General features: G+C 43.4%; 2 protein-coding genes across 10 annotated transcripts in view; one reads left to right on the forward strand and one right to left on the reverse strand.

The window, feature by feature from the left end:
* USP37 (ubiquitin specific peptidase 37) overlaps positions 1–1,071 on the reverse strand; it is a 44,217-nt gene extending 43,146 nt beyond the window's left edge. For 2 of the 7 annotated variants that reach the window (XM_042472013.1, XM_042471838.1), the window contains exon 1: positions 878–1,066. The gene's annotated coding sequence lies outside the window, so the exon portion shown is untranslated. Of the gene's footprint in view, positions 1–877 lie in introns of all 7 variants that reach the window. The other 5 variants (XR_006104449.1, XR_006104441.1, XM_042472096.1 and 2 more) reach the window with 5 other exon arrangements.
* A 157-nt stretch (positions 1,072–1,228) lies between these two features.
* The window catches only part of CNOT9 (CCR4-NOT transcription complex subunit 9), a 26,102-nt gene continuing 9,272 nt past the window's right edge, over positions 1,229–18,058 (forward strand). Inside the window, exons 1-3 of one of the 3 annotated variants that reach the window (XM_042472602.1) lie at positions 1,229–1,496; positions 16,833–17,012; positions 17,421–17,536. In XM_042472602.1, the coding sequence (XP_042328536.1) occupies positions 1,473–1,496; positions 16,833–17,012; positions 17,421–17,536 (320 nt within the window). In that variant the 5' untranslated portion in view covers positions 1,229–1,472. The remainder of the gene's footprint in view (positions 1,497–16,832; positions 17,013–17,420; positions 17,537–18,058) is intronic. The other 2 variants (XM_042472514.1, XM_042472689.1) reach the window with 2 other exon arrangements.

Below are 18,058 nucleotides of genomic sequence, written 5' to 3' on the forward strand. Positions count from 1 at the left end.
TATTAATAAGGTCTGCAAATAAACAAAGCTGAAAAAGTCAAAGCCAGAAATGCGGAGGGAGAGGTGTCTAAAGTATCCCTTCAGACTCCGGTGCAGGAAGACCCGGCTGTGGAGGCCAGTGCCTGGGGACTCTAGTTAAAACCACTGCTTTCACCTGCTTTTAAAGACTGTGTTATCTGCTGACTCTGGAGGGCCATGGAGCTCCCTGGGAGGCCCTCGCTCAAGGGAGCAAAAACAGATCTTAAGGGGGGGGGGGAGAGGAGACTAAAGGATAGGGACCCCCCCCCTTTTTAATTCCTTCTGTGCTTTGGAGCAGCAGATTCCACAGGCAAGAAAGGGGCTGGGCGTGAAGGGAAGGAGGGAAAGAAGGAAAGGGAAGAGGGGGAGAGAGAGGGAAGAAAGCACTAAGAGCTGCCTGGAGGTTCGGGAGCATTAGTATGTATTACCCTTCATTATTTCCGCAGAATGTCTGCCACAGGAAACTCCGTCTTTGGGCCTATTTTAACTGACTTTAGAAATAAAGATCAACAACAACAACATCAATATGAATGGCCTGGATGCTGGGCTATGGCTCCGCAGAGCAGGGCCGGAGTCCCTCTGGGCCGCAGTGGGAGCCATGGGGCGGCCTTGGGCAGAAGCCACGCTCCCTCAGGCCCCTCGGGGGAGGCCAGGGCAAAGGCCCCTCCGAGGAGACCCTGCCAAGGAAACCCCAGTACAACGCCGCCGGGAGCAGGAAAGGACCCCAAGGCACACAACAACAACAACGAGGAGGAGGGAGGGAAGGAGGGAGGCTGGGGCTTCTGAGGGGCGAAAGGGAAGGAGCCCGGCCTCCCAGCCAGGCTCAAAGGCTCCCCAGAGGACGGCGTTCCCTCCTCACCTTCTGCTCCGTCTGCCTCCCGAGGCAGCAGCGGCGCCCTCCTCCTCCTCCGAGGCCTCAGTGGAGGAAAAGGCAGATGGCGGGAACCAGATCGGACGCGCCACCGTCGCTCTCTCAATCTCTCTCTGACGCAAACGCGCATGCGTGAGGGGGAAGAAGAGGGAGGCTTCTACTCAGCGCCGAAGCCACGCGAGGCCCTCTTCTGTTGCCGTAGAGGCGCCTCGAGACCCAGCGCGCGCGCGAGGGAGGGGGGTTGGAGGGCCCCTACTCCGCCTCCTCCCAGCGCGCATGCGCGTTCAGTACCTTTCGCGCACGGGTGTGTTGTGTTCGTCTTGGCAATGGTTTCCCTCCCCTTCCTCCCCCTATTGCTAGTGTTGAGTTCTCAAGGCGCATGCGCGCTCTCTCTCTCTCCCAGCCGCCTCGGGCGTGCTTTCCGCCCAGGCCCAATTAGAGGAGGAGAGGTCAAAGGTCACGGCGGTGGCGGTTGGCGGGCGGAAGTGGAAGAGAGGAGGCCTCTGCTTCGATCCATCATGGCGGCGTCTGAGTTAGAAGCGGCTCCCTGAGCTCCGGAGGAGGAGGAGGAGCCCCCTCGACCATGCACAGCTTGGCCACGACCGCGGTAAGGCCAGGCCGGGTCCCCCTGGAGGGGCGGGAGGGCCTCCTGGTGGGGAGAGCGGGGCCGGGGCTCCACTTTCCCGCCAAGGCTGTGCTCGGCAGAGGCGCAGCGCCCTTCCCTTGGCCCGAAGGAGGGTCTTCGGGCGAAGGAGGCGCGGGGCAGGAGGAGGGCAGAGTAGCACACGGCTTCGCGACTCGCTCCTGGATGACGTCGCGTTGAAAAGGAGCCTCCATATTTGGCTGGGAGGAGGAGTGGGACGCAAAGCCTTCCCCAGGACAGGGAGGAGGACGGGCCCAGAGTTAACACAGGCCGACTTCTTCGGCCGCAGAGAGCTTTTAATTAAAACAATAATTAATTATCAATTGATAGTAATCAGTATTATTAACATTAACTCCGCCCTCGCCTGCCTGGCCCTTTCCTCAAGAGAAAAGCCAAGCAGCAGAGGAGCACTGCAAGTCATCCTCATCTTCCACCTTAGACTCATAGAGTTGGAAGGGCCCCCAGCCCAACCCCTTCTGCCATGCAGGAACTCTCACTCAAAGCACCCCAGTGACAGATGGCCACCCAGCCTCAGTTCAAAGGAGATCCACCACAATCTCCAAGGAAGTGGCTCCCACTGTCAAACAGCTCCCACTGTCAGGAAGCTCCAGAAAGCCAAGCAGTGGAGGACCCTTCCAGGACAGTTATTTGCCCAGCCTCCTCCTCAGGAGAAGGCTGCACAATGGAGGAGCCTTGCTTGGCAAAGCATTTGCCCATCCTCCTCCTCTACTACCTGGCCTCCTCCTCAGGAGAAGCCTGGACAGTGAAGGAGCCTTGAAACAGCTCCACATCCTCTCAGGCCTGCTCTAAGAGGGGAGTATGAGTGAAGAGAAGAAAGCAGATAGGAAGAAAATAAACTCATCATTTGTTGGAGGAGAGACGTGTGATACCTTGGACGGCCAAAAAGACTAACAAATGGGTCCTTGAACAGATCAAGCCTCAAATCTCCCTGGAAGCTAAGATGACAAAAATGAAGCTGTTGTACTTTGGCCTTTCCTAAGAAGGAAGGACGCGTTGGAAAAAGCAGCAATGCTAGGAAAGGTAGAAGACAGTAGGAAGAGAGGAAGGTCACATGCCAGACAGATGGACTCAGCCGGGGGAGTAAGCATGGGATTGCAGAAACTAAGCAGAGAAGTGGAAGATAGGGGTGTCTCATCCACAGGTGGCAGTAAACAACAGACAACAAAAAGGTGACTGGTGCAGATAGGAAGAAAATAACTTTGTTATTTGTTGGAGGAGAGTGATGAGGATACTGTAGACAGCCAAAAAGACAAACAGATAGGTCTAAGAACAGATAAAGCCTGAAATTTCCCTGGAGGTAAGGATGACAAAACTGAGGCTGTTATGCTTTGGCCACATCATGAGAAGGCAGAACTCACTAGAAAAGACAATAATGCTAGGAAAGGTGGAGGACTGTAGAAAGGGAGGATAGACCTCGCGCCAGATGGCTAGACACAATCAGGGAGACCACAGGCATGAGTTTGCAAAACCTGAGTAGCATGGTGAAGAACAGAGGAATTTGGAGGTGTCTCATCCATGGGGTCACCATGAGTTAAGGGCAACTCACAACAAAAGCCTTTTTCTTTTAATGGCTTCATTTCTATTCCTGCATCTCTCAACCACTCATTGGTCCATGTCTTCTAGGATTCAAAGCTCAGCTTCATGCATTGCCACATGTTAGGGATTGGTTTTCCTTAAACACTGTGTTTGAAGCCTCCTCTTGTGAACTTAAGTCCTGCAGAATGGAATGAGGCTCCTTGGAGAGTGTAAGGCCTTTCTTCTGAAACTTGTTAATGAATACTATAGCTATAGCTTCTATTTTCTTGCCATATTATACTCCTCCCCTTCTACATTACTTTTGCTTGTCCTTATAAACTCAACTATAAGTCGACCTCATGTATAAGTCGAGGGCAGGTTCTGGGGCCAAAATTATGGACTTTGATATGACCCATGGGTAGGTCGAGGGTAAAATATAGGGTCATATAACAAAGATTTGGAGGATAAAGCAAAGGGAAAAGCTGGGAAAGAACTTAGAAAATTCCAGCAGGCACAATTGTTAGTGTTCACACTAAAGGCTCAATGGATGAGTGAGTAGAGGTGGATCAGTGCTTCAAGGACGGATTATATTCTTGCCTTTCACCAGGAGATGGTTCCTTTTTTAAAATAAGAGTTAAATTACAGCACTTATATTGACCCGTGGATTAGTCAGCTCTGTTTTTTTTTGGGGGGGGTCAATTTTTAGACTAAAATTCCTAGACTTATATATGAGTATATACAGTAAGTTTTAATAAGTGAGTTTTAATAACTTTTTCAAAAAATCATACGCCTTTAGGCTATGCTTATATCCATGCTGCGTTTGAATGGGTTGACTGGAGATGTGAAACAATAAAATTTCCAGGCAAGATACGAAATGTTTATTGTGACCTTTAAAGCCCCAGATGGTTTGGATACAGGTTACCTATGGGATCATCTTCTCCCATATCATCTGCCCTGTACACTCAAGTCTTTTAGGAGACATTTGATTCAGTCAGATGGAAACAGTAGCTACTGTCACCCAGAGGATTTGTTCTTTCTTTCTTTCACCCGCAAATTGTAGAATGACCTGCAGGAAGAGATTCAACAACTGGATACGCTGTCTGCATTTAAAACAGCATTTAGGACCAGTCTCTTCTAGCAGGCCTATCCAGGTGGTTTGTAAATTACAATTTTCCCTGCCAGTGAAAGACTGAAGATCCTGAGATGGGTTAGCTCCTCCCTCTCACCCAATAGGTAGGAATGATACAGACCTTTGAGGAATGTTCTCTGGTGAGAACAACCCCTGGTAAAGTCAGTCCTCCTTATTCCTGCCTCACCACTTGTAGGTTGTGCTGTTTTTCTATTGCTCCTCTTCGCTTTACAAGATCTTTCTTACAACAGCAGCAGCAACAACAGCAAAAAAAGGCTCCATGTTCCTCTTTTTTCTTCAGTGAGACACTCCCTCCCATGTGGGAATTTCCTTTTACATAGAGAGGTTCTCCCCACTATGGCCTATTCTTTGTGGGCTGAAGAGGCTAGTCCAGGCATGTCCAGGGCCTTGCCAGTGGGGGAATTTGTGCAGTGCTAGTAAGTGAGGGAAAATCTCTCCATTCTGCAGCTCCTTTGCACTGCCATTGCCCGACCTGTTAAGAGGTTAGGGATGAAGTGGAGGGCAAGATAGCAGCAGTTGTGCTGTTAATGCCACAGAGACCAAAGGAAAGGGAACTGTCCTGGCATGTCAGGGGACTGAAGTTCCTTCCTTCACCCCAGGGCAGAAAGGCAGGCCATGCTTCAGCCATGGAAGCACCCACAGCCATCATGCTGGACATCCCCTCTTCCCAAGCAGCATCCATTGGAGAACTTAGTGAGGCAACTCTCTGAAGAGTGAGACTGGGGCCCTGGGTTTTCTCCCCCTCTACCATAGAGGATAATCCCAGATAGGGCTGCTATAATCTCTTCCCATGAGTAACTGCAGCTGCTGCACTTTCTTGCTCATGAGGAGCTGCCATTCACAAGCCTGCCAGCTAATAAGTAGTGTTTTCTTATGAGTAGGTGTGACTTCCCAGCCTTTCTACTTCCAAATGTCACACAGCCAATAGATAATAATAATAATAGTTTATTTATATTTCCCGCCTCTCCCTGCAGATCGAGACTCGATTACATCAAATACAAATACAGATACAATCAATAAAATACCAAATTGCATCGAATCATAGCAGCATAACAGACATAGTCAAGGAAGTGGAGCATTTCATTTCATTTAATGAAACTCTTATACAAAGTCGGGTCGGTAAACTCGCCGGAAGAGATAGTTGGAATGCCTCTTTCTCATGAGCTACTCACAAGTAGAAAGGGCTCCCAAGCATTTCTATCCAAGAGTAGTCTTCCAGCTGCCTGACAGAAGCTACTGCACAAAGCAGTAGCTTTGTCTTGCAAGTAGAAGAGGAAAGAAGCAACCCCCAGCAGTGTGGGCAGGGGGTTCAAACCCTTCTCTGCAACAAGAGGTTACTGTTAACATACTCCATATAGTATGGGCACTTTAGAACAACCTTGCCTTCAATGGGCTATTTCCAACATGTGTGTAAATGATACTTATTCTAGTTTTTCCAACCACCTCCCAAATGTTCTGTTTCTTTTTGTCTCTTCCCTTGTTTATGCCAAGGCAGAAGAAATGCTTGAAAATCAACTCAACAGAGGAAGAAGCCAGCCTTAGCAGGCACATGAAGTCTTTTTCTCTCTCATGTTCTTCCATTGCTGTCTCCATTCTGGGCTTATCATTTTTTCCTCTGGCCACAGTAGTTGCCAAAGGAGATCCAAAACAGCACTTCCAGTCTAGGACACAGAATCAACAAACCGTTGCAAGCTTCCTTTCTTATGACTAGTTCAAGTCCTAATGCCTTTCATTTTCAATACTAGAGCATAGGCTCTGAAAGTTCAGGTCTGCAAGCAAGCAAGAAGAGAAATATTCCCTTTCTCCAGTAATGATTCAATTGGATCCACAGTGCTTACATACATCTGGGGACCTCAGAAAATCATTTGAAACTGGGCAACAGTCCAAAACACTCCCCCCATGGTACATTCTGAGGGGGATTTAAATCGGGGCACAAGGGATTAATGGTACCAGCCCAGTCCCTCCCAGGGGTAGAAAGGGTAGCGAAGTCCTTGGTATCAAATAAAAGGGAATCCCAGTAGATTATTTCCCAGGCAAGAAACAGCCATCCCACCAGAGGAGAGCTGCCTGTCTGGGGAGGAGAGTAAGAAATATAGAATCTTTTTCCTAAGGAAAGGTTTTCCTCAAATAGAAACCGTTATGAATTTTCTAATCTTAGACAAAGGAGTTCATTCCATCCCAGGAGGACTTTCCACTGCACTCCTTTTTCTGAAGTCACTGAAGCAAACAGTTTCTTCTTCTGTAAGGAGTTGCCTTTCTCTGTCTCCTCACACTCTGAGAAACCTGGCCAAGGACAACAGCAGAAGTACATGTTGATGTGAATTCCCTCACATGGACCTATTATTTCACTGGTCCTTGATTTTGTGATTTCAGATATTTGACTAGAATTCAGACCTAGACTTAGGAGAGCTTGATTGTTCAAATTTTCTGAAAAAGTTAATAGTTGTCCAAGAATTCCTGGAACCTGTATTTTAGTGGAATGTACTTCTCTACAGGTGATCAGGCACAATAACTAAATATTTGCTTCTATTATAAGATTAGTCTGTGTGTGTGTGCGTGTGTGTGCACATGCACCTTCAAGGCAATTTATGGTGACCCAATGAATTTCATATGGTTTTCTTAGACAAAAAAAATTCAATACGTGGTTTTGCTAGTTCCTTCCTCTGAAACATAACATGCAGCACCTTCCTGCTTTCATTCTCTGACCACACAGGTTGTTATGTGCCTTCAAGTCATTTCTGACTAGGTTTTCTTGGAAATATTTGTTCCGAGAGAGTTTTCCATTCTTTTATTCTGGGGCTGGGAGGTTGTGACTTCCCTAGGGTCGCCAGTGGATTCCCATGACTGAGTAGGGATATAGGCAGAGTCTTGGCCCAGCATTCAGGCCACTATATTATGCTCTATTCGCACACATGCTCATTTTTAATGTACTGTACAGTTCCATATGTGAAATTTACTATTTTATAACATGCTTGTGGGTTTGTCTTTCTTCAGCAAATATTTCTTGGAGGATTTTTCCCTCTTCTATTAGAGAAGCATATCCTTAACAAGTCCTTTATTTGTTTTTTCATGAGCCTTTAGTCAAACCATTATAGAGTGTACTCAGGTCTTGCAACAGGATGATAATAACCTTTTGGCAAGAAATTAGAGGACTTTTTAAAGTGGCTGCTCAAGTTTTTCCTCAGATAAATGTCAGCTATAACAGTTAATAGTTCCTCTTAATACAGACTGCATCCATACATTTGTATGGGCTCACTGGTGTCTACAGGGGGTACATGTTAACTTAATCATGACAGTAGTCTTATTTTTACAGATATGCAGATGATCCAGTGAAGAACCTCTCACCATTCTGGCTAAAATTGTTGTTGGGGATGTCAGGCATTAACCTTCCTCTTTCAAAAGTGGTGGATCTACATTGCTTACAAGATAAGAGTGTCTGCAGTTAATACAGCTAGTTGGGATCAGATTTCATTCTGATTGGCAGCAGAGTCTACTAGTGTATTTTACACAAGTAAGCAATCTCAAGGCTCTGTGAGACCCAGCATAGTTCTATGTCCTGTGAGTCAGATATGCCTTTAATCTTGTACAATCCGCCCTTGGCTTATGTGGGGGATCCGTTCTGGACCCCCTCCCCCACGTAAGCCAAATACCACACATGCTCAAGCCCCAATCAAGTGACTGGGGCTTGTGCATGTGGTGGTGCACGCGCGCCATGGGCGCGCACCCCATTCATCCAAATGGGACGCGCAGTCCCTTGCGCCCCGCATGCTCCCGCACGGCTTTCAGCATGTGCTGAAAGCCGTGTATAGCGCGCCCGCGTATGAGGCAGGCACACTGTATATGGGTTCTAGTCAAAGAGAAGGTCCCTAGACTAGGGCTAGTCCCTGGTGAGTTTCCAGGACAGAGGGCAAAAACATTTGTAGCTGATGGGCACAAATATACTGCTGGTCCCTAGCACATATGAAAAAGAGAGGGGAGAACACTTGCTGATACTCCAGGTCAAATAGCCTGACAAACATTGGCTATAGCAGCCTTTTCAGCAGATGAAAGCAAAACTTAACAGAATATTGGTGTCTTTTAGCTCAAAGACCTTGGCTTTGAGTCTGCCTTAGGCTTTCAGTTAATGATCTGGACAGTTAGGTGATAATGAGCATATTAGGCCAGATTTTGGTGCTTTCCATCATATTCAGATGTTACCTGTGAACCAAGAACAGTGGCTTAACATGGCTAAGTGGCTGCCACCTTCTCTGTTTTAATATTGGCAAGCGTCCTAAGTCAGATTCTGTTCTCTGCACAGAAGGCAATTCCTTTTTTCAATGAATGGTCTCACTAATTAATCCCAGAGATCGACTGTGGCAAGAATTTCCCTTCTTCCTCACAAGCAAGGGATTTGTCTTTCTCTCATCAGCATGAAAGTATATTTCCTCAAGAGCCTCATGTTAAAAATTTCTGCCAACTACACTTTGCTACCCATTCCAGGACCCACCCACAATTGTAGATGCCTTGATGGTATCACCTATCAAACCTTTGTAAATAATACCTTGAAATACCTTCCCTGGAAAATAGTCTTCTGATGGTTGTTACCTGCTCTCACAGACTTTTTGGCCAGGAAGGAACCGGGCATCATTTGTGCAAATTCAGTGAGTCTACTTCTGGTTCTTCTGTTCCAAAATAAATTCTCCTTTCACAGGATCAGGAAGTTATTTTTCGCCATCTTTGTTTTCCTCCCAAGAAACCTTGGAGAAGGTCAAGCATACCTTGGACCTATGCAGGATATTCCAGATTTACCTAAAGAGAATGAAGACCCCTCCCCCATCTGATTCTCTTTCCCCCTTTTTTTTTTCAGCCACAGTCCATAGTGAAGTCTTCCCATTCAATAGATGGCTCAAAGACTGCATCACTTCATGCTATGAGTCCTCAGGATCCTTGTTACTTGGGGATGTTGTTGCTCACCCCACTGGCAGTCCAGTTACATCAGTGGCACTTGCCAATACTGTATGGCTTTTCTCTGGTGGACATCTGCCACACAACTTTCTGGAAGTCAGCTCCATCTTTGTGAGGTGCTGCAAGTTGGGTGTCCTTGTCTCTGCCAAAGACTCATTCAACAAGAGGACACTCAGCAGATAGTTTATACCTAAGAAACTAGCAATTTTCCCACCCCTTGATTTGGGGTGTTCTGCTATGTCCCATCTCAGGATGTTCAGCCTTTCACTGCTGGGAAAATAAACACTGGTCTTACCTGTGATAGGTGCATTTCCAGCAGTGAAACATTCTCCTCACCCAGCACAGAGGTTCTTGGTAACTGCTGGGGTTGGCTTAGTACTTTATTATTTATCAGCATAGGAAAGTCCTTTTCTTCTTTAACTGTGTTATGTGTCTATTTGTTGCTGTATTTTAATCTGTTGTTATTGTTGTAATTCTTGATCCTAGTTTCCCTTTCTCGGTTCTTTGTATGGGAATGGGTGATTTGTTTGCTTGACACTACTGAGAAGTAAATGAGATAAATATTTTTTCTGTTTTACAAAGTGTATGTTTCTTCTGCTTTTGTTGTTTTTGGCTGCTCTTAATAAATTACCAAAAACAGAGGGATTCCTTTCACTTCAAGTCTCCTTTAGAGTTCAGCTGAATTTGTAAGAAGAAAAAAAGTAAAGAGTAAATTCAGTTGGTTTTATTTTCTGAATCATCTGTACATCTGCCTTCTGTCAGAGGTGGGCAGATTGTGGCAGATTTCTGAGTGATCTGCAGTAATAGTAATTATTTATTTATTTATAATCCGTTTAATCTCTAGGAATCAAGCAGATTACAACAGTAAAGCAAAATACAGTTAAAAGAGAATACATGAAAAATTCCAAGATCCCCATCCCTCCCCCCAGTCATAAAACATAATTAAATGCTAAAAGGAGATTAAACCAAGAAAAGAACTTAAAAACATTAATATACAATAATGATTAAAATGAAATAAGAGTTTCAAGGGAAGTCTGGGTAGAATAAAGATAAAGATGGGGGATAATGGAAGAAAAAAGGAGATCAAAAGGTTTCTGGTAGCTATTGTTTTTAACAACATCCACAGCTAAATTCCATCCTGCCCCTGGCCAGTATTAGATGACTGAAACCAAAGTTTGAGGATAAGCCCAGGCATGGATTTTTACGTAGAAAGGACTTTGAGTTCACTTCTCTCATTCTAAAAAAGTTATTGGCCTGTAGTTTTTCAAATTGAGATTTATACTTGGAATGTAGGTCATTAAAGTGCACACAGCAGGTGATTGATTTCATTCCAAATCATCTGTGTTCATCTGCTTCCACCCCCAAATACTCTTGCATCTAGCACTAGTTGGTGAACCTCAGCTCTGTTAAAAACAATAGACAAAAGAGGAATTCTGAAGTCTGTCTACTCCTACTTTGGGCAATGCAATAGCTAGGAAAATGGAAACTTTCATGAGTGATAATATCCAGTGCTATAACGAATATACTGTACTGCAAATGAGATGGTGGATTATTGGGAATTCTGTGTGGTGTGGCAGCAGTGGTGATTCTTACTGTGGCATGGGTGATGGCAGAAAAATCAATGTTCCCTTTGTATGTAGAGGACCAAACCATGTCAGGACACCCTTTTTCTCTTTCAGCCCATATATTCTGGTATACGTTAAAACATCTGCTGTAAGACAATGTTTTCAGCGTTCTGCTATTCTGTCTTATCAAGAGAGGGGCTACCAACAGAAAGCAACTTCCAGAGCACTGGAAACATTTCTTGCTGCCTGTTATGTTTATATCCCGTGGATGATGAGCAAAAGAGTTGTGATAAGTTTTCATCCCACCCTTGCACGGAGGTACTTGTGATAGGTTCTCCTGATCCAGGGACAGAGATTTGCCATCCTGTCCTGGACGGGGTCACATTTCCCCTAAAGGACAAAGTCCGCAGTCTGGGAGTACTCCTGGACTCATCGGTACAGTTGTCATCTGAAGTAGATGCGATGGCCAGGAGTGCTTGGTACCAGCTTCGGCTGATACGCCAACTGCATCCTTACCTGTACAGGAAGGACCTTGAAACGGTACACGGACTGGTAATCTCCCATTTAGATTTCTGTAATGCGCTCTACATGGGGCTACCATTGTACCAGGTTCGGAAGCTTCAACTAATTCAAAATGCAGCAGCCAGATTGGTCACTGGAACTTCCAGACTAGACCATATAACACCTGTTCTAAAATCTTTACGCTGGCTGCCAGTTAGTTTCTGGGTGCAATACAAAGTGTTGGTCATTACCTTTAAAGCCCTACATGGCTTGGGCCCGAGTTACTTGAGGGAATGCCTCTCCCTATGCAATCCACCCCACACTCTCAGAACAACTGGTAAGAATTTACTTGACCATCCCAATGTGAGATTAACAACTACTCACCTAAGAGCATATACCACTGCTGCCCCCCTGCTTTGGAACAACCTTTCGGTAGAGATCTGCCTCATATCTACCTTAGATGCCTTTAAGAAGGCATTAAAGACGGAGCTCTTCCGGCGAGCCTCCCCCCCCCCCCCCCCAGATCTTTTATAAAGAAGAACGGTTTACCCCCAGGTCAAAAGGCCAGTTGTTGATTTTATTGCTAGTTTTAGAGATTGTATTTTAGACAGATATTTTAGACACTACTGTATACTACTGTATTTCTTGTTGTAATCCCGCTTCGATCCCTTGGGAGAAGCGGGAAATATAAATAAAATATTATTATTATTATTATTATTATTATTATTGACATTGAAATAGGATACTGAGCTTTTGCTAAGTTGACTGTGGACTATATATCTCTGTGATATGTATTGGAAGTCATCCTTGTTTAGCCCAAAAATATATTCAATAATAATACTCTAAAACCTGACCTGTTGTCTGTAAAACAGAGATTTGTAAACACTTTTATTAATTTTACTAGGCTAGTTTAGATTAGCTTGCATTTTATGAGGGAGAGAGCATTCCCAAGAAAGATGAGATTGGAAGAGAGTGAAGTGGTGAATCATTTGTTAATGCCAAAAGGCCTGCCTAGTTCATACTGGCCAGGATGGAAAGTGGGGACGATGGTTTTACTAGGCTTTATATTGTAGCAAACCTTTTCTTAAATGTTCCCACTGACCTTGTGACAGGAAGCTGGAAGTACTAGCTTCATTCTGGAGCCTTCTCAGCAGAACATAATGCCTCTGTTTGAGGTCTTTTGCAATTGGTAGATCTGTGCGTGTATGTCCCTTCAAGTGGCATGTTGACTTATGACAACCCCATGAAATCCATAGGATTCTTTGCCAGTCCTATCCACTGATATTCATTGGCGGTCTCCCACCCAATAAGGGCTAGCCTACTTAGCTTCAAAGATCAAACAGGATCTGATTCCTTTAGAGTATTTAGGCCCTGCACCCATAGGGCTTTTCATGGGTAACTCCTTTCAATCAAATACTATATATGTATAAATGTAGAAATTTAGGTTGAAAAATTGACCCAAAAAACCTGAGTTGACTTATCCAGGGTTCAATGTGGTACTGTACCTTAACTCTCATTTTTAAAAAAGGGAACCATCCTGGAAGCACTGATCTCCCTCTATTCTCTCATTTATCCAGCCTTTAAAGTGAGTACAAAATTGTATCGTCTGGAATTTTGTAAGTTCTTTGGCATTGTTTACTTTGGCTTCATCATTAGATCCTTTGTTACATGCCCCTAAGTTTTACCCTCAACTTATCCATGGGTCATATCAAAATCCAATATTTTGGCCCCAAAACCTGTCCTCACCTTGTACATGAAGTCGACTTATGGTCAAGTATATACGGTACTTCTCCATTGCTGGAGAGGCACCTCCACCTATCTGTAATACCAGCCAGCAGCAACTCTTGGGTTTAGCACGGTGCTGTGAGACCCATCAAGTGGTGGTGGAAGTAGATGTGACAAAGATTATGGTGTTGCTGAAACAATCAGTCTTGTGCCAAGTTCCTCCTCCTGTTTCACATAATGGGCTACAGTGGCATGATGCAATCATTCAGAGATTTAAACCAGTATACTGTGTATAGTCAGTAAGCCTTGGTTCTTGCAATTCCATGGCTCATTGTGTCAGTACATCCATGCAGTATCTAGTAATAAAAAGATGTAATATAATACGTTGCCATTGTCACTTTACTAATGGTTGCTGTTGCACAGGATCACTAAAACACAAAAAATAACATTACATCATATTTTTCCATTATTTCATATAACAAGGGAGATTAAGAGAAAGTTCAAACGGAGTTACTATTTACAGTCTCATGCCCATTTTTTCGCATCTAATTCTGGTCTTTGATGACACAGTCAGATATAATAGAGTATATTCACTAGCTCCACTCATCAGAATCGCTCATGTTTAGGCATTTTGTTATTTTTGTTCCACTTAGTATGCTACTCTAGATAATGAACAACTTAGTTTTTCCATATTAAGGTAATTTAGTAACAGATTGTAGTCTAAGTAACTAACACATTAATTTTTTATGAATAGTTCACACCTGAAAGTTCTTGTGGGTATTTAATGGCTAGAGTGTGTGTACAGATATAGTACAGCTTCTGGCACTGGAAAAAAGATGAAAAATAAACTTTTCATATATCCAGATATAATTATGAACAGAGGTCTCCTGGATGTAGCTATAAAATACTTTTCTTACCTTCCCATATTTTAAGACCAAATTAAGCAAGAAATGTTTCCGACTTTCAGAAATAGTGCTGTAAATAAGAATATAATATTATCTTAGAAAAAAAATCCTATCCTTTTTTAAGTGGTAGCCTGCATTTCTGTAAAGCGTTTGAAAAGAATATGGCCATGCTGTTTTCCTTATTTACTGTGCCCTCTCTGTCTCAAATACTTCTTCTCAAATAACTTTTCAGATACCAGCAGCTATATTGCCATAAGTGTCTTTATTTTAGAGAGAGAGAGAGAGAGTGAGTGAAATAGTATATGCACAAACTGCAGTAGTAATAGTAGTAGTAGTTTCATGATAAGAACTATTTGGCTACAGCACAGCAAAACCACCCCCAACATTTCTAAAACAGTGTCCCAGAATAAGAGGAGACTCAGCAAACTGAGAATATAACTCTGTAGATTTCTTTCCCCATGAATCTGTTCCAGATTAATGCACAAGAAAGTTTTTGCAGTGTTGATTAAAAGATATACAGTATTCCAGTCTGCTTGCACATGCCAGTGACAGGAATAGTAATTGCCTCTTCAGTTATTTTTCATCCTTTTATTATGCAATGTAAATTTTGCTGACTCCTCAACTACCTTGGCTTCTCTCAGTTTCTCTCATTTTAGTCTGATAGTCTAGGGAGATTTTGCTGCCACCTTGTCATCAGTGAAGCAAGAGTTTACTTGCACCGGATGTTAAAGGAGTTTCTGGGATGCTTCAAGTGCTGAAATCAGAGTTGGCTGCCTGAGGAGGAGGAGGAGGATATATAAAAAAATAAGAGTGGACTCTTACCAAGCTACTTCTGATCTTGACCCAAGTGGGCCCTGAAAGCACCCCAGGTTCATTGATATATATCACATTGTCATGTGGTAATGAAAATCTCTTGCTGAGATAGGGACACATTGTTGACTTACTAGAACCCTAAGATCTTATGGGGAAGTATTTCTTTCCCATACCTGGTGAGGACACGAGAGAGAGCCTTCTCGGTGGCTGCTCCTGTCCTCTGGAATGCCCTTCCACAAGAAGCAAGGCTGATCCCCCTCCTTGCTTGCCTTTCATTGGCCAGCAAAAATGGCTTTATTCAGGGAGGCTTTTGATGTGTAATCACAGGATAGCTTAAGTGGTTGTTATATAGGGTGGGGTATCATGGATTTAGTGTGGTTTTAAAGGAGGACTGAAGATAGGAGGAAGCAACATTAACAACCTAAGACAGTGATGGTGAACCTTTTAGAGATCAAGTGCCCAAACTGCAAGCCAAAACCCACTTATTTATTGCAAAGTGCCACATTCCTCTGGCTTTCTAGGTACTAACTCTGGTGAACTCTGTATTGGGGCAATGGCGCGTGTGCCCACAGAGAGGGCTCTGAGTGCCCCCTCTGGCACCCATGCCATAGGTTCACCACCACTGACCTAAGATATGCAGACAGCATAATATTAGCAGAAGGCTTTCAGGAATTGGGACAGTTAATAAGGAAGGTCAAAGATGAAAGTGCAAAGGCACGTCTGATGCTGAACATAAAGAAAACAAAAATAATGACCACAGAAGAAATACACAGATTCAGTCTAGGCAATGAGGAAATTGAAATAGTTAAAGAATTCACATATCTAGGATCAAACTGACCAGAATGGAGAATGCAGTCTAGAAATAAGAAGACTAGGAATGAGAAGAGCAGCTATGGAAGAACTGGAAAAGATATTGAAGAGCAAAGACATACAACTGAGCATTAAAGTCAGAATCGTTCAGGCCATTGTATTCCCAATTACAGTGGTACCCCGGGTTACGAATTTAATTCGTTCCGCGGCGCCGTTCGTAACCCGAAAGATTTCGCAACCCGAAAAAAGGCTTTCCGCTAGCGCTGGAAAGCCGCGGCTTTTAAATTTCGTGCCAAAAAGCGCCGAAACACACCGAAAAAAATTTCGTAACCCGAAAAATCTTTTGTTACCCGGAACAGTTTTTTCCAAGCTAACTTTTTCGTACCCCGGAAATTTCGTAACACGATCAATTCGTATCCCGGGGTACCACTGTACCATGTACTGATGTGAGAGCAGGATAGTGAAGGAAGGAGACAGAAAGAAAATGAACTCATTTGAAATGTGCTGGAGAAGAGTACTTGGGATACCATGGACAGCCAAGAAGACAAACAAATGGGTTCTTGAACAGATCATACCAGGGCTGCCCTTGGAAGCTACAGTGATCAAGTTGAAACTATCATACTTTGGCCACATCATGAGAAGGCATGGATCGCTAGAAAAAACAATAATGCTAGGAAAGGTAGATGGTAGAAGAAGGAGAGGAAGACCACAAACCTGATGGATAGACTCAGTCAGTGTGTGGGGTGTAGGCAAGGACTTGCAGGATCTGGGCAAGGCAGTGGAGGATAGGGATTCTTGGAGATGTCTTATCCACAGGGTCAGCATGAATCGGAACCAACTTGAGGGCAGCTAACAACAACAACAATTTTATATTGTTTTTAGTTGGTAATTTAAATTGTTTTATTGTAATATGTCTTTAGAATTTTTACTTGTGAGCCACCTTGGGTCCCTTTGGGGAGAAAGGCGGGATAGAAATCAAATAAAATAATAATAAAATAAAAAGAATACTTCCCATATATATTCACTAGAGCTGCACAATCAAAATTATAGTCAGATGGCTGAATTAAGTCCCTCTTAGAAGTCTGTGTTCATCTGCTGTAATATTCTCTTTCTCCTTCTGATACTGTGCCTACATTCAAGATACAATCCTGTGCATAGCAATATTAAAGTAAGCCCCATTAGAGTAATTGAGAATTAAGTCTCATCCATATTTACTTGGAATTGCATGCTTCTTGATCTTTATGATGTTTTTTTCCCCTTTTGTGAAGTCCTATTAATAACTGTTTGTCATTCTGGTTTTACTAGAATTAAAAAGAACACATTTACTTAAATTACTTCTGTCTCTTTATAGCCTGTGCCAACGGCACTTGCTCAGGTTGATCGAGAGAAAATTTATCAATGGATCAATGAGCTTTCTAGCCCTGAGACTCGTGAGAACGCATTGCTGGAGCTAAGTAAAAAGCGAGAGTCTGTCCCTGATCTTGCTCCAATGTTATGGCACTCCTTTGGTACAATTGCAGCTCTCTTACAGGTAGGTAGGACATCTATTTTGTCTAAAAATAGCCTGCCAGATCGTATTTTTAGTGAATCATTTGGTTAGTCATACATGTTCACAAACAGGACTGGAGCCTTGAGTATTGGGGAAATGGCAACAAAGAACATGGGCCGTCCCAATTGGACACAGATTCACAGCCTGCATATTTAAAAATAGTGCTGTAGTAAATGATTAGGGCATCTGTATTTTAGTTCCTCTACTAAATTCTTTCAGCTTTTGTGACTGTCACTGTGCACTTAATATGTAGACAGAAATTCTATCAGAATGAGATGTGAATCAGTCATAGATAATTAGTAGGAGAATTTGACAACTGTGTTGATCATCAGAGTGCTGAAGTGTGAAAATGTTTTTACACAAACATGTCCTGTTTTATCTTTTCTGTAGGAAATCGTAAATATCTACCCATCTATAAATCCACCAACTTTGACAGCTCATCAGTCCAACAGAGTCTGCAATGCTTTGGCACTTCTACAATGTGTTGCATCACATCCAGAAACCAGGTTTATATGTTTGTGTGTGTTGATATTTGGGGAAAGGATAACTTTAACACTGCTAGTGAGGTTTATGTCCATATTGGACAAATGATAGTAATGGTATGTTTTACTTGTAGCTGTTTTTGTTATTTTTGTGTGCTTTCAAGTTGTTTCCAGCTTATGGTGGACCCTATCATGGAGTTTCTAGGGCTGAGAGTGTGTGACTCGTTGAAGGTCACAAAGTGGATTTCCATGGCCAAGTTGGGAATTGGACCTTGATCTCCCAGACCCATAGTCCAAATAGCATCAGAACTGCATTTTAAATGGCACCATAGAGAGAAGGATTTGTTTGTTTGTTTGTTTATTACATCCGTATAGCATCCTGTAGCAAAAAAGACTCCCAGAGTAGGTTAGAAGTATATCATAGAATTAGAGACTTGGAAGGGATGCAGTGCCCATCTGTTCCAACCCCCTGCCATGCAGGAATACACAACTAAATATAATAATAATAATAATAATAATAATAATAATAATAATAATAATAATAAT

Source organism: Sceloporus undulatus, chromosome 1 (assembly GCF_019175285.1).
Source record: "Sceloporus undulatus isolate JIND9_A2432 ecotype Alabama chromosome 1, SceUnd_v1.1, whole genome shotgun sequence".
In the NCBI taxonomy this organism is placed as follows: Eukaryota; Metazoa; Chordata; class Lepidosauria; order Squamata; family Phrynosomatidae; genus Sceloporus; species Sceloporus undulatus.